This window comes from Carlito syrichta, unplaced genomic scaffold, assembly GCF_000164805.1.
Source record: "Carlito syrichta isolate Samal-C Ts95f unplaced genomic scaffold, Tarsius_syrichta-2.0.1 Scaffold315163, whole genome shotgun sequence".
NCBI lineage: Eukaryota > Metazoa > Chordata > Mammalia > Primates > Tarsiidae > Carlito > Carlito syrichta.
In genome coordinates this window covers 217313-231260 of record NW_007259259.1, presented here as the reverse complement: position 1 = coordinate 231260, position 13948 = coordinate 217313, and the positions used below count along the sequence as shown (strand labels likewise).

Here is a 13948-nt window from a genome sequence, read left to right as displayed (position 1 = left end):
TTTTTTTTTTTTTTTTTTGGTTGAGTCTCATTGGCACCCAGGCTGGAGTGCAATGGCACGATCTCGGCTCACTGCAGCCTTGACCTCCTGGACTCAGGCAATCCTCCCAAGCTGCTGGGACTATAGGACTACCACACCCAGCTAATTTTTTTTTGGGGGGTAGAGATAGGGTCTTGCTATGCCACCCAGGCTGGTCTAGAACTCCTGGCCTCCAGTGATCCTCCTGACTTGGCCTCCCAAAGTGCTGGCATTACAGGCGTGAACCACTGTGCCTGTTCCATCACTTCTATCTAATTCTAGAATACCTTCATTAGTCCAAAAAGAAACATCCCACCCTCCTCTTTCTAGCCCCTGAAACCACTAGTGACTTTCTAACTTTATGGATCTTCCTACTGCGAATATTTCATAAAAATGAGATCACACAATATGTGACCTTTTGTGTTTTCTTTCTTTCTCTCGGTATAATGTTTTCAAGGCCCACCTGTGATGTAGTATGTATCATACTTCATTTTTTTTTTTTAAGGCTGAACAATATTCCATTATATGGATGTACCACATTTTGTCTACTTTATCAGTTGATGGACACTTAGGTTGTTATATCCACAGTTTTTGTTTAGTTTAGTTTTTTATTTTAAATAAAAAAGAAACCACTTGCGGTGGTATTATCCCATCAAAGTATTTCTCAACCTTCAAACTCATGCTCTCCTTAAATACTATTCAAGAATTCCAAAGAAGTTAACTATGCCGACTAAAAATAAAATAGGCATCTGTAATTGCATGTGCTTTTTCAAAGGGTATAATCTCTTGCCAAAAGAGATTCTGGAACAAGGTCAAAACCCAAACAAAAAGTGTCAGTTACCAGTGACCGCAATTGAACAGGGGTGATTCCGAGGTGATTAATATGGGTTAAGCAACAAAAACGACCAGGCAGTGTGGAGAAGAGGCTCCTGCCTGACAGGAAATAATTTGTCTACACTTGCCAGTGATTTATAAGGTAGATTTTGTGTCTGAAATAAGGACACACATCATAACTGCCTCCTGTTTACAGAGCTGGCAGAATGACTTAGTGCCTGCAGCATTAAGCGCTTTTAAAATTTGTTTGTGTTTATTTTAGTCTAAATGCTATTGAACAATCCCAGGATTATTTTTATATACTTGCTGAATTGTGCATATACAATTTTAAATGGACAATAAATCTCAGCACAGAATTATATGAAATGTTGCTAAAGAATACTTTCATTTAATACTGCCTCCAGAAAAATAAGGAAACTCTTTTCTAGGTGACTCTTTGCAGCAAGAAGACAAGAAAAGGAGAATGGGTTTTTCCTCCCAGCCCCAAGCAAGCACCCACCTCCTTTGGCTTCCAGGAGATACCGGATTGCTGCCTCCGCCTCTTGAGCATTGGTGGTTTTGATCTGCTTGACATTGTAAGGCTTGCTTATTCCAGTCCTGGCTTTGGGCTTGAGGACAGAAACAGGAAGCATTAGCAGAGCAGGAAAACACCTGCATGGGGCGGCCCCACTGCCTCCTGGCCTGACACATGTGAAATGTGCAGGGCTCCCGCACACTGCGGGGAGAACACCCACTCCAACCTGACCCCAATGGAGGCGGCAGTCCCAGCCCCCCAGGCATACTCTCCTTCCAGGAAGAGGAACACCATGGTGTTTAGAGCAGATGACCCTCGTCTCCAGAACCATGTGGCTGCAGGTTTTTAAATGAAGACAAACCATCGTCCATCTTTACATCAATTTCCAGGCAAGAGCCAGAAGGCGGAATCAGAGACCACACTGTGCATGGCCCAGCTGAATTATTAAAACTCCTTCCAGGCCGGGCTCGGTGGCTCAACCTATAATCCCAGCACTTTGGGAGGCTCAGGTGAGAGGATTGCCTGAGCCTGCGGGTTCAAGACAGCCTGGGCAACTTGGTGAAACTTTGTCTCTACAATAAAATAAAAAATAGCCGGGCATGGTAGCACGTGTCTGTAGTTTCGGGCTACTCGGAAGGCTGAGACAGAAGGATCGCTGGATCCCAGAAGGTCGACGCTGGGGTGGCCATGAGCGTGCCACTGCACTCTAGCCTGGGCAATGGAGTGAGACTCCAACTCAAAAAACAAAACAAAACAAAAACTCCTTCCAGATATGCATCTCCTTAAAAGTGCTTTTTCTATCTCTTCCCCCAGCGTCTGGGCCATTCTTGATGACCCACCTTCATTATTATAAACCACTGGCATCTAACTAACCCTCTCCACCTGCCGGGACAGTGTGACCTGGCTGGGCCCTACTCTCCCACCTGGAGAACAGCACCCCAACTTAACCTCCCTCCCACCCACCCCATTGCCCTTCACCCACACTCTTCTCCAGCAGCTCATGGAACCTTCTGGAACCCTGCACCTCCACAATCCTGTTTGACTGTTAATTTCACTATTTGTGTCTTTTTTAGTCTCTTCTCTCCACTAAATTGACTCCAGATGGTCATCATTTTCTCAAGACCTGAATGTCTCCTATTTTCCTTTCCACCAACCAGTGCTTGTTACACCAAGGACAAAGGCAAGAATTGGAAGGGAGAGAAGCAGATGAGTCTGGAAAACAGCAAGCCTGCCTGGCAGGGACACGTGGGATCTTTCATCAAAGGTGATCTTCTCTAGAACACTCTGTACAACAGTTTACAAGCTCTATAAAGGACCTGCTACAGAGAGTTACGGGGCTTGGGGATGAGGCGATGGACAAACAGACGGTTGAAGAGAAATCCATAAATTCACTGAAAAGAGAACCTGCATGGTCCTGGGACAGTCTCTGGGGTCTGAAATGCTGGCCTGTTCTACTCTGAGCTGAAGATACTCACCGGTTGCTGAGGCGCTCCTGGCAGAAGTTTTGCTGTCTGCAGAATTGAATACTGCCCATGGGTGCCGGAGGAGATGGACGCATCTGAAGCCGACTTCTTCACCATTAAACCAGCTGTAAAAACCAATGAGGGCAGAGTCTCAATCTCAGGGAAATCCCAGATCCCCAGCCGGCTGCGAAAGCCGGCAGACCGTAGACATGGCAGGGCTGAGGCCTTGAAAGGCGGCTGGAGCGCCCCAGGCAGGGCCTTCCCAGATGCACCAGGAGTAGCTCTTGAGTCCCTGACAGCTGGTGCCTAGTGATGTAGATTTGCTGGAGGAGTATTATTTGAATGCATTTTTTTTTTTAAAGAGTTGAGGTCTCTGTTGCCCAGGTTGGATTTTAGTGGCATGCCCAAGGTTTGCTGCAACCTCAGCCTCCCGGGTTCAGGCAATCCTTCTGCCTGAGCCTCCCAAGTAGCTGAGACTACAGGCACATGCCACCATGCCCAGCTAATTTAAAAAATTTTTTTTATGAAGTCTCACCATGTTGCCTAGGCTGGTCCCCAACTCCTGAGCTCATGCAATCCTTCTGCCTCAGTCTCCCAAAGTGCTGGGATTACAAGCGTGAGCCACTGCACCCATCCTTGAATGCAAATTTTAATCTAATATCCTAGGGGGGTTCAGATCTGATATAAAAACCAACTGATGATGTTGATGACTATATTTTAAATTTTTTTTCTTTTTTTTCTTTTTTTTTTTGAGTTGGAGTCTCACTCTGTCGCCCAGACTGGAGTGCAGTGGCCACTCCCGGCCACCGCAGCCTCGACCTGCTGGGCTCCGGCGATCCTCCTGCCTCAGCCTTCCAAGTAGCTGGAACTATAGACGCGTGCTACCATGCCCGGCTAATTTTTGACTTATTGTAGAGATGAGGTCTCGCCAAGTTGCCCAGGCGGGTCTCGAACCCACGGGCTCAGCAATCCACTCACCTCAGCCTCCCAAAGGTGTGGGATTATAGGCTGAGCCACCAAGCCTGGCTTGTATTTTAAATTTTATACACTAAAATGGCAGTGGAAAAAACCAACTGATTTTTAAATGGTTTAAATTGTTATTATTATTAAAACCAAATTTTAAAAATGTTTTGTGGGGGGGGATCTTAAAAAAAAAAACTCCAAAAGCAGGGGAATAAACTATGTCAAACTATACTTGCAGCCATTAGCAGTAATGGTTATTTACAGCAGTGTTAGACTATTTAATGACACAGAAAATATGACACATTAAATGAGAGATAACTGACCAAACAATGGATATCAATTTTGAAATAAAAATAAATTGTGTGCTGCTGTGGATATATGTAACTGAAAAAGGCTGGCAGTCTTTTGGTTAAAACCTATTCTCTAGCTGGTCTCACACCTATAATCCCAGCACTTTGGGAGATGGAGGTGAGAGGATTACCTTGGGCTCAGGGGTTTGAGACCAGGCTGAACAACATGGCAAAACCTTGTTTCTACAATAAATTTTTTTAAAAATCAGCCAGGCATGGTGGCACATTGCCTGTGGTTCCAGCTACTTGGAAGGCTAAGGCGGAAGGATAACCTGAGCCCAGCAGGTCAAGGCTGTGGTGGCTGTGAGTATGCCACTACATTCCAGCCTGGGCGACGGAATGAGACTCTGACTCAAACAACAACAACAACAACAAAAAACTATTATCTGTAGGTAGTCAGGTGCATTGAACATTTCCTTCTTCTTTACTAAGGAATTATTAAGGAAAGTTGGATAGGTAGGACATTGTTTGAGGAGCCAGAAGAAAACCACTATCTATGGGACCCTGGCTAAGGAGGGCTTGCTCTGATTCCGAGGTCACGAGGTCTCAGATCACAGAGGGGTGATCTGGTCACCTACAGGTTGGGGACCTGGTTTTACCAGATTCCTAAGATGCAGACTTAGGGCTGGACAGCAGTCACAGAGAGAGCTCCTGACTCTGAAAAGCTGGACGAGCCCCTCCCATGGCTGCCCTGAATTCTCCCAGGTTTCCCAGGGAAAGCAGCTTGGAGCAAAAGCAAGAACAGCTTCATAAAGGAGTTGTTTAGTTTGCCAGGAGAAACACTAGTATCTGTGACATTAAGCCTATCCTGGATTTAAGAAAAAAGCCCAAGGGAAGATGGAGCAAAGTATCGTGGGGACCCAAAGGCTGGGGAGAAGAGGACTTGAGCCAGGTTCAGCAGTAGGAGACAGCGGGAATTCCCAGCAGGCATCAGGGGCGCCAGGGGCGAGCAAAGGCTTACTTGGAGGGGGGGGTCTCTGCGGCGGGTGAGGTGGCCGAGGCCTATTGGGAACCGAGAGAGACCTGCTCGGAGATCGGTGGCGGAAGTCCCCAACTGCTTCCAGCTCCTGCTTTAACTCCACCAGGTCAGCGTCATCTGGAGGACATGGCAGGTGTAAGTGAGATGGTCTTGTCCCCAGGCAAGTGTGTCCGACTTGGGCCTGTGCACAGGAGGGTGCCCAGAGCGGGCAGGCCTGTCGCAGGGTGCTGATAGTTCTGTCCAGAAATGGGCACCCCTTTCTCTGGGTGAGGGGCAGGGAGAGGGCACCCAATGCCTGCTTGGAACTTTCAGTGAACTGCGGACAAGGTTTATTTTTCAGACTTGAGACACTGAAATATGTGAAAGTATAGGCATGTTTCCTAATCAGCAAGACTCCACACAGAGGAGAGGAGACAGTTGAAAACCAGAGCCCCCAAAGAGCCACCCAACCATGGGGACGACATGGTTTTTTTGTTTTTGCTTTAATACACAAGGTCTCTCTCTGTGGCCCAGGCTGGATTTCAGTGGCATGATTATAACTCACTGCAGCATCCTGGGTTCAGGCGATCCTCCTGCCTCAGCCTCCCAAGTAGCTGGGACTCTGGGTGTGTGCCACAATACCCAGCTAATTTTTAAACAACATTTTTTGTAGAGGTAGGGTCTTGCTATGTTGGCCAGGCTGGTCTTGGACTCCTGGTCTCAGGCAATCCTGTCTCAGCCTCCCCAAGTGATGGGATTCTACTTCTGGCAGTAGGGCAGTGTGGCATCCAGGGGCCAGCTCCTGGGAGCTCCTGCTCACTGGTCAGATCCCACTGCTGGCCACACACCTGAGTGTGCCAGCTTGACTTGCCCTGCACGCCACTTCTCAGAGGGCCAAGAGGGGTCTGAGTAGGAACTGCTTCTGTTTTATTTTTATTTTTTTTGAGTTGGAGTCTCACTCTGTCACCCAGACTGGAGTGCAGTGGCCACTCCCGGCCTCCCCAGCCTCGACCTGCTGGGCTCTGACGATCCTTCCGCCTCAGCCTTCCAAGTAGCTGGAACTACAGGCGCGCGCAACCATGCCCAGCTAATTTTTGATTTATTGTAGAGATGAGGTCTCGCTGCCCAGGCAGGTCTCGAACCCGCGGGCTCAGGCAATCCACACACCTCAGCCTCCCAAGGCGCGGGATTACAGGCTGAGCCACCGAGCCTGGCTACTTCTGTTTTATTACATGTAAACTCAGGACAGTCCTGGGCTTCTCCCACACCCCAACACAGCCCTGCATTTCATCTGGCCTCTGACACCCCATCCCTCAAGTCCAACAGCTCTGCCCCATGGATCCCTGAGACTGGAACTGGGGTGAAGCAGGATTTCTCCTTCTCATGTGAATGACTGGACACCCCATGGCAGCGTGGAGATGCCCTCTTGACGCCCATTGGGTGGCAAGGCCACCCACATATCCTGTGGGCTCTAGTAACTTCTTCATGCAGAGGAGCACTTGCGCTCACACCTCCTGGCTCCAGAGGCTGTCTGGATGACAGCCACCCACGAGAAAGGGGCCGCCTCTTCTCAGAAGAACCCGTTCCTCCAGGTACTTCAACTCTGGGGCAGGAGCCCCTGCACGAGCCACACACAGAACCCCTGTGACGCCCTGATCACGGCTGCTGCTTCAGTGTTGAAAAGCAGTCTCCAACCTGGCTGTGTGTTCACACCAGCTGGAGGCTTCATGAACTGCCAGCCTTCCAGAGGCTCACCCCACCCGCCAAAATCCACATCTCTGTGGTGGAGCTCAGCATCTGTACATTTAAAAGCTCCTGATGGTGCATGTGAGCAAGCCCTTGATCAATCTGGGGCTGGCCTATAGTTGGGGGGCCTGTATTAACGCATGCCCTCCCTGGGAAGCACCTCACCTCACTTTCAGCCCTGTTCTCAGCCCCAGCTCAAGGGTCCCGATGCATGGTTAAACTCATGCACCTACTGGTTTGCGCCACCCCCAACAGGGGACACAATGACTGACAGTTGGAGCAGTGTCAGCGAAGCTGAGGCTGAAATATGAACTCGTCTACTTGCCAGCCATGTAACTCTAGTGGGTTTTAGAACTTCTCAAAAGAGTTATGATACCATGTAATCTACCACTCAACCCATGTGACCTTTCAGGCCCTCTTTACTTAAGTCTAAAATGCTATGATGATACGACTGTATAAAATGACTGTGTAACAGTATGATATTATATGAACGGGACAATGCACCAACAACTCAGGATGCAGACACTGAATAGGTCCCTTGTCAGATTGAGTCAGAAGAGTTGTGGAGGAAAACAATTGCCGATGTAAAACCAGTTCAGAATTGTGGCCATCTGAGCACACAGAGGAAACAGAAATGATCTTGAATATGGTGCCTTATGAGGGCACAAGTAGTCGAAAAACAAAAGTAACTAGAGGGAGCCCATGTGTGGTAGCTGGATGCCTCCCGGGCTTGGCTCCTGCCACTCACGAGCCTCCCTTGCGTGAGCCTCTCCTGGGACCCCTGCAGGGGACCCCATGTAGCACCCAATTGCTGAGAGTAAGAGACAACAGCCCGTCCCATGTCCACGCCAGGCCGGAGGCTGTGGAGAGAAGGAGGGGCAGGCTACCTTTGTAGGTTGGATGCTGCTTCTTCTTGGGGAGTGCAGGTGACTTGCTGGGAGGTGCCACGGCTGTGGAGCTGGGGGCATCAGCAAGGTCATCCCCACCAAGTTCGTTGTCGGATCCCGTGGGTTGACCGAGCTCCTCTGCCAAGTAGTCTTCGTCTTCTTCAAGAATATCCCCTGGGAAGAGGAAAAGAACCCCAATAAACCCTTTTCCCATTTGCCCCGAGAATAGTTGTTTACCTGGAGATAACTTGTGGATGTCAGTCCTAACCTCACGCCCAAAGTTTACCAAGAATTATCTCGCTCTTATTATTATTTCCTCATTGCTCTAGTCTTTAGAAACAAATGACACCATTCTTATAGCATTCTGTTTTTAGTCGCAGTATTTCCATTTACAAAATAAAGCGATTCTCTTATTCTCTTTTTTTTTGTAATTCTCGTTAGGAATAGAGACAAGTTCTGTTTAGAAATAACTCCAAGAACAGTTGTTATATCTTGCCTTCACATTGAAAACCAGCCCGATTTGCTTCAGCCTGAGTGTGTTTATATAAAAATCCAATGAACGTGGCCATGAGCTGCATTTTTTTCCCTAAACGGGAAGCAGGTGGATGAGGGTGAGAGGCACAGCTCTCCCAGGGGGACTCTTCTGGCTCTCGTCAGGACACCTGCACTCTCCTCCGGCAGCCCAGGGCCCCTCGTGTCAGTGGGGACAGTACCCCAGCTCCACTCACACCCACAGCCCTGACATCTCAGAACCCCTGTGCGGCCTCTTCACCATAGCACGGCCATCCACACACGTGAATGCTCACCCTGGGAGGGGTCCTCTCCAACCCTCGCAGGGCAGGCCTTCAGAAGGGACCTTGGACATCTCATACCTGTTGTGGCAGAACTGCGTGCCCGCCCCTCCCTGCAGGGCCACGAACCTTCCGACTCATAGTCCAAACTTGTGAAGTCAAAATTTTCCTCCAGCAAACAGGAATTGGCAGTAGGCGACACGGGGGCCATGCTGTCCCGCTTACGAATGATCTCCTCGCGCAAACCTTTCAGCCAGTCCTTGGTCTTGGGTCGGATCTTCACTGCCCTGCCTTTCACCTGTGGCAGCAGAGTGGCCATCAGAGAAAAAAACAGTATGACATCTCCCTTTGATCATATGGCACTCTCACTCAAAGAGCACCGGAAGTAAGGCCTGTCTCCACGTTTGGCCAAGAAAAACTCAAGGTCTGGACCTCAGGCAGGCTCAGCAGAGTCCTCAGGCATCCGGTCTAAGTACAACTGAACTATTATCTCCAGAAGTTTTCTATTCGGTGCAACCTTTTTTTCTTTTTTGAGGAGGGGTCTTGCTCTGCCACCTAGGCTGGAGTTCAGTGGTATGATCGTGGTTCACCAAGCCTCAACCTGCTGGGCTCAGGTGATCCTTCTACATCAGCCTCCTGAGTAGCTGGGACCACAGGCACGTACCACTATGCCTGGCTAATTTTTGTATTTTTTTGTAGCGACAAGGTCTCGCTATGTTGCCTAGACTGGTCTGGAACTCCTGGGCTCAAGCAATCCTTTCGCCTCAGCTTCCTAGAGTACTGGGATTACAGATGTGAGCCACTGCATCCAGTCTTTGTGTAAATTTAAAACCAGGATATGATCAAAATGGAAACTACCTAGAGCTGCATATTCCAAAATGCATACTCTAAGGAGAATGACTGGAACAGTCTCCCGCATGGAGGTGTGAGCGGAGACAGACCAAGTCACTTGCTTTCTCCCCATTCTGCACATAGCCAGGGCCAAGCATGAGACACCCACAACCAGGATGAAGAATCCCAATTCCCCACCTCATGGTGTCTACACACAAAGACATAGGTTGGGTACGGGCCAGGAGAAGACATACCTTCATACCGTCCACATCCAGAACGCTGAGAGCAGAGTGACTGTCTGCGAACGTCACCAGCATCTGCCCTTGGTTGATCCTGGAATGAGCAAGATATGCCAAGTCAGTGCCGAGAACAACCCGGCAGCGCTCTCGGTTCCCTGCTGTCGCCTCCCGGCACCCATATCGCCGGGGCAGTAGTCACCTGACAAGAACGATTGTCCCATAGTTCCCCAAGGTCTGCATAAGCTCGGTTCGCAGGTCCTCGGGAAACTCATTTTTCTCTTCCAGGGTTGGTGACTGGAGGTTCACTACAACGGTGGCATCCAGGGGACCCTGGAAGGAGGACACTTCCTGGAAGACCCTGTCCCGGGCACCCACATCAACTTCTTGTACTTCCACCTCCACGATCGCCAACACAGGTCTGTGTTGGACAGAAAGGGAAGAGGGATACGGTTAACTTGCCTCTGACATCTCCAGCCTCCAATCTGTAACCTCCGCCCCCTCCCCCAGGGCTCTGCTGTAAATAGTCAACAACAATCTTCCAATGTGGCCACCAGCAGGAGAATCTGCTGGTTAGCTGCCTGGTCCTAGGATTTTAAAGTCTTTTTTTTTTTTTTTTGAGTCAGGGTCTTACTCAGACACCCAGGCTGGACTGCAGTGGCACGATCACAGCTCAGTGCACAGCCTCGACCTCCTGGGCTCAGGCAGTCCTTCTTCCTCAGCCACCTAAGTAACTGTAACTATAGGAACACACCACCATGCCTCGCTAATTTCTGATTTTTTGTAGAGACGAGGTCTCCCTTTTTGCCCAGGCTGGTCTTGAACTCTTGGGCTCAAGCGATTTTCCTGCTTGGGCCTCCCAAAGTGCTGGGATTACAGGCGTGAGCCACCATGCCTAGCCTGCTTCATGGTCTTTTATCTTTTCCCCAATCTTAGTATTACTTTGGCATTTTTATCTAAGGATGATTTGAGGGGAAAAAAAAAGTACTGCAGCGCCCTAAAGATATGACCCAGTACACAGAAAATAACCATCCATCAGCAAAAATTTTTACATAGTAATCCTTAGTACTGTCAGGGATGTGGAAAGGTAGGCAGTCTTTCTGCTAGGGGTTTAAGCTTTCAGATGGCTACTTGGCACTTGTCACTAAGAGTTTCAAGAATGTTCCTCTCTCTCTCTCTCTCTCTTTGAGTTGGGATCTTACTCTGTGGCCCAGGCTGGAGTGTAGTGGCAGGTTCACAGCTCACTGCAGGCTCAACCTACTGGACTCAGGCGATCCTTCCACCTCAGCCTTCTGAGTAACCGTTACTACAGGTGTGTACCACCATACCCAGCTAATGTTTTTGATTTACTGTAGAGACAAAGTCTCCCTGTGTGGCCCAGGCTGGTCTCAAATTCCTGGGCTCAAGTAATCCGCCTGCTTTGGCCTCCCAAAGTGCTGGGATTACAGGCGTAAGCCACCACACTTGACCATGTTCATCTTGTTATCTAGTAATCTCACCTCTAGGACTTTATTCTAAGGAAATGACCAGAGATTCAGACAAAGATTTATACACAAGGTTGATCATTTACAGAATTGTTGATGAAACACTCTAACTGGCCCATAGTGGGGAAACAGTGATGATATACCCATACAGTATGTCATGCAAGCAGTAAGAATAATGCGGTAGAAATCTACTTGACACACAGAAGAAAATGCCATCCGTATGATTTTGGTATAGGGATGGATATTACTCTGTTTTACAAAACTTTAGGAAACCCTCTAGATGAAGATTCCATAACTTATCGAAGGCATTTAAAATACAGCCCTAAGTGGGAACAAAGAGTAATATAAATAATATGCAATATGGGGCAGTTTCTGAAATGAGATAATACTGCATAAATTAAAAGAGATGATGGGTGATGGTATCAACAGCATCCTCCCCCATTTTTATTACTATTGTTAATTTTTTTTTTAGAGATAGGGCCCAGGATGGAGTACAGTGGTATTGATCATGGCTCACTGCAACCTCGAACTCCCGGGCTCAGGGATCTTCCTGCCTCAGCCCCCCAAGTAGCTGGGACTACAGATGCATGCCACTATGCCAGCTAATTAAAAAAAAAAATTGTAGAGATGAGGTCTCACTATGTTGCCTAGGTCCTGAGTTCCTAGCCTCAAGTGATCCCGCTGGTCTCAGCCTCCCGAGTAGCTGGGACGATTGGTGCATGCCTCCACACCTGGCTAATTTTTAAAAATTCTGTTTGTAGAGATGAAGTCTCACTATGTTGCCTAGGCTGATCTTGAACTCCTGGCCTCATGCGATCCTCCTGCCTCAGCCTCCCAAAGTACTGGGAGACACTGTGCCCGGCTGAGTTTTTTTTAAAATCTAGAAAAAAGATGACTGAAAAACCTTTTACACAGGTACAATTACACACTCATTAGAAGGAACACAATTAAAGTAATGACTATACCAGATATTAAAGAGAATTGGAAAACTGGAAGTTTAAGATATTGCTTTCTGGAATACAAAGGGTATAGCTATACTGAAAACAGTATTGTAGTTTCTTATAAAAGTAAGCATATATTTGACATACAATATAGCACTCCACTCCTGGAATTCAAATTTTTAAAAAAATTATTAGAAATCTTCAATATTTATAGCAATTTTATTTGCAATAACCAAAAAGTAGACAGTCTAAGTGTGTATCAACTGATCGAGGGAAAAATGTAACAATAAATTTTATTTTTCTCATGTAGATATAAAGTAGCAGAAGCTGGGCTCGGTGGTTCAGCATGTAATCCTGCACTTTGGGAGGCTGAAGTGAGTGGATTGCCTGAGCCTGCGGGCTCGAGACCCGCCCGGGCAACTTGGTGAGACCTCATCTCTACAATAAATCAAAAAATTAGCCGGGCATTATAGCGCGCGCCTGTAGTTCCAGCTACTTGGAAGGCCGAGGTGGGAAGGATCACCAGAGCCCAGCAGGTCGAGGCTGCGGTGGCCGGGAGCAGCCACTGCACTCTAGTCTGGGCGACAGAGTGAGACTCCAACTCAAAAAAGAAAAAAAATGATAATAAATAAAGCAGCAGAAAACAGATTTAGCTTCCCCATTTTGACAATTGAAAAGTCAGAAAAATATATGAAAAAATAGTTTTTAGGCATTGGTAACCTGGAAGTATAAGACAGTGATTCATCAGTAAGGGGAAAAGACAGAGCCCTATGATAAGGACAGCTCATTGCCTGGAGAGAGCTTCAAGCTAGAGCATACTGAGTGGGAACTCAATAGAGCCTTGCTGTCTTCTTATTCCAAAAGACAAAGTCAAGGAGGCCCAAGTGTCTAGATCTCCTGGAAAAGTTAAGTCTACAGGAAACTCGCTGTAATATATGAACTTGGGATAAATATAAGAGAATGGGAAAACTATACCACACTAACACTATTCAAGAGAAATATGGAAAAGTAAATGAAAACAAAACAAAAAGGTTTGAGAGCATAAAAGCATAAAATATTACCAGAGATAAAGTGGGTCATTTCAAATATGAGGGGGTCCATTAACCAAGAAAACACGACACTGCTAAATGTGTTAATGTGTAGGAGAATAATTTTTAAAATGCAAAAACTAAAGAAATAGAAAACAGAATTACAATCAGATTAGTAAAACCAAAGGTCATTATTTGAAAAGACCAATATATTTGATAAATCTCTTGCCAGAATGATCAGGAAAAGAAAAATACAGAAACAGCTAGGTAATAATAACAACAATGATACAGGAAGATAGCCCTATAGATCTTAAGGGCATTTAAAGTATAGAAAATATTATACATAATTGTATGGTAATATATTTTGCAATTTAATGAAATAGACAAATTACTTGAAGACAAGTTGAACTCACAGTGAAAAATTTTCCATAAAGAATACTCCAGGCCCAGGTGGCTTCATGAGAGAATTCTATGAAACATTTAGTGAGAAACAATACCAATTCAAAACTCTTTCAGAAAACAGAAGAGAAGCAAATGCTTCCTAAAGGCCAGAATTATGAGTAATGTGAGTAATCTATCACAGAAACAAAGAACTGAGTATGTTCTCACTCGTAAGTGGACCTTGAACAATTGTGACAATACTATAAGAAAAGGATTGGCAGTAGTGGGAAATCGCGGGGGGAGGGGGGATCGGCAGTAGTGGGATTCTGCCGGGGGAGGGGGCGCACACCTCATCAACAAGGGTGCCTGCATAACGAACATTTGTATACTTAACCTTGAACTGTACCCCACATCCTTAAAATTAAAAATAAAAAAATAAGCATTTTCATAGACATAAATCTATATAAACACTCTTGAAATGACAAAATTATAGAAAGGAGCAAGATGGCAGTGGATGGGGCTA

At 46.9% G+C, this 13948-nt stretch overlaps 1 protein-coding gene across 2 annotated transcripts in view; it reads right to left on the bottom strand.

Moving 5' to 3' along the window:
- Nucleotides 1-13948, bottom strand: part of SYNJ2 (synaptojanin 2) — an 84892-nt gene that overhangs the window by 6875 nt on the left and 64069 nt on the right. For both annotated transcript variants that reach the window (XM_021706116.1, XM_021706117.1), the window contains exons 18-24: nucleotides 9794-10012; nucleotides 9610-9688; nucleotides 8654-8822; nucleotides 7734-7907; nucleotides 5104-5238; nucleotides 2842-2954; nucleotides 1352-1460 (exon numbers count right to left, since the gene is read on the bottom strand). In XM_021706116.1, coding sequence (XP_021561791.1) covers nucleotides 1352-1460; nucleotides 2842-2954; nucleotides 5104-5238; nucleotides 7734-7907; nucleotides 8654-8822; nucleotides 9610-9688; nucleotides 9794-10012 — 998 coding nt within the window. The remainder of the gene's footprint in view (nucleotides 1-1351; nucleotides 1461-2841; nucleotides 2955-5103; nucleotides 5239-7733; nucleotides 7908-8653; nucleotides 8823-9609; nucleotides 9689-9793; nucleotides 10013-13948) is intronic.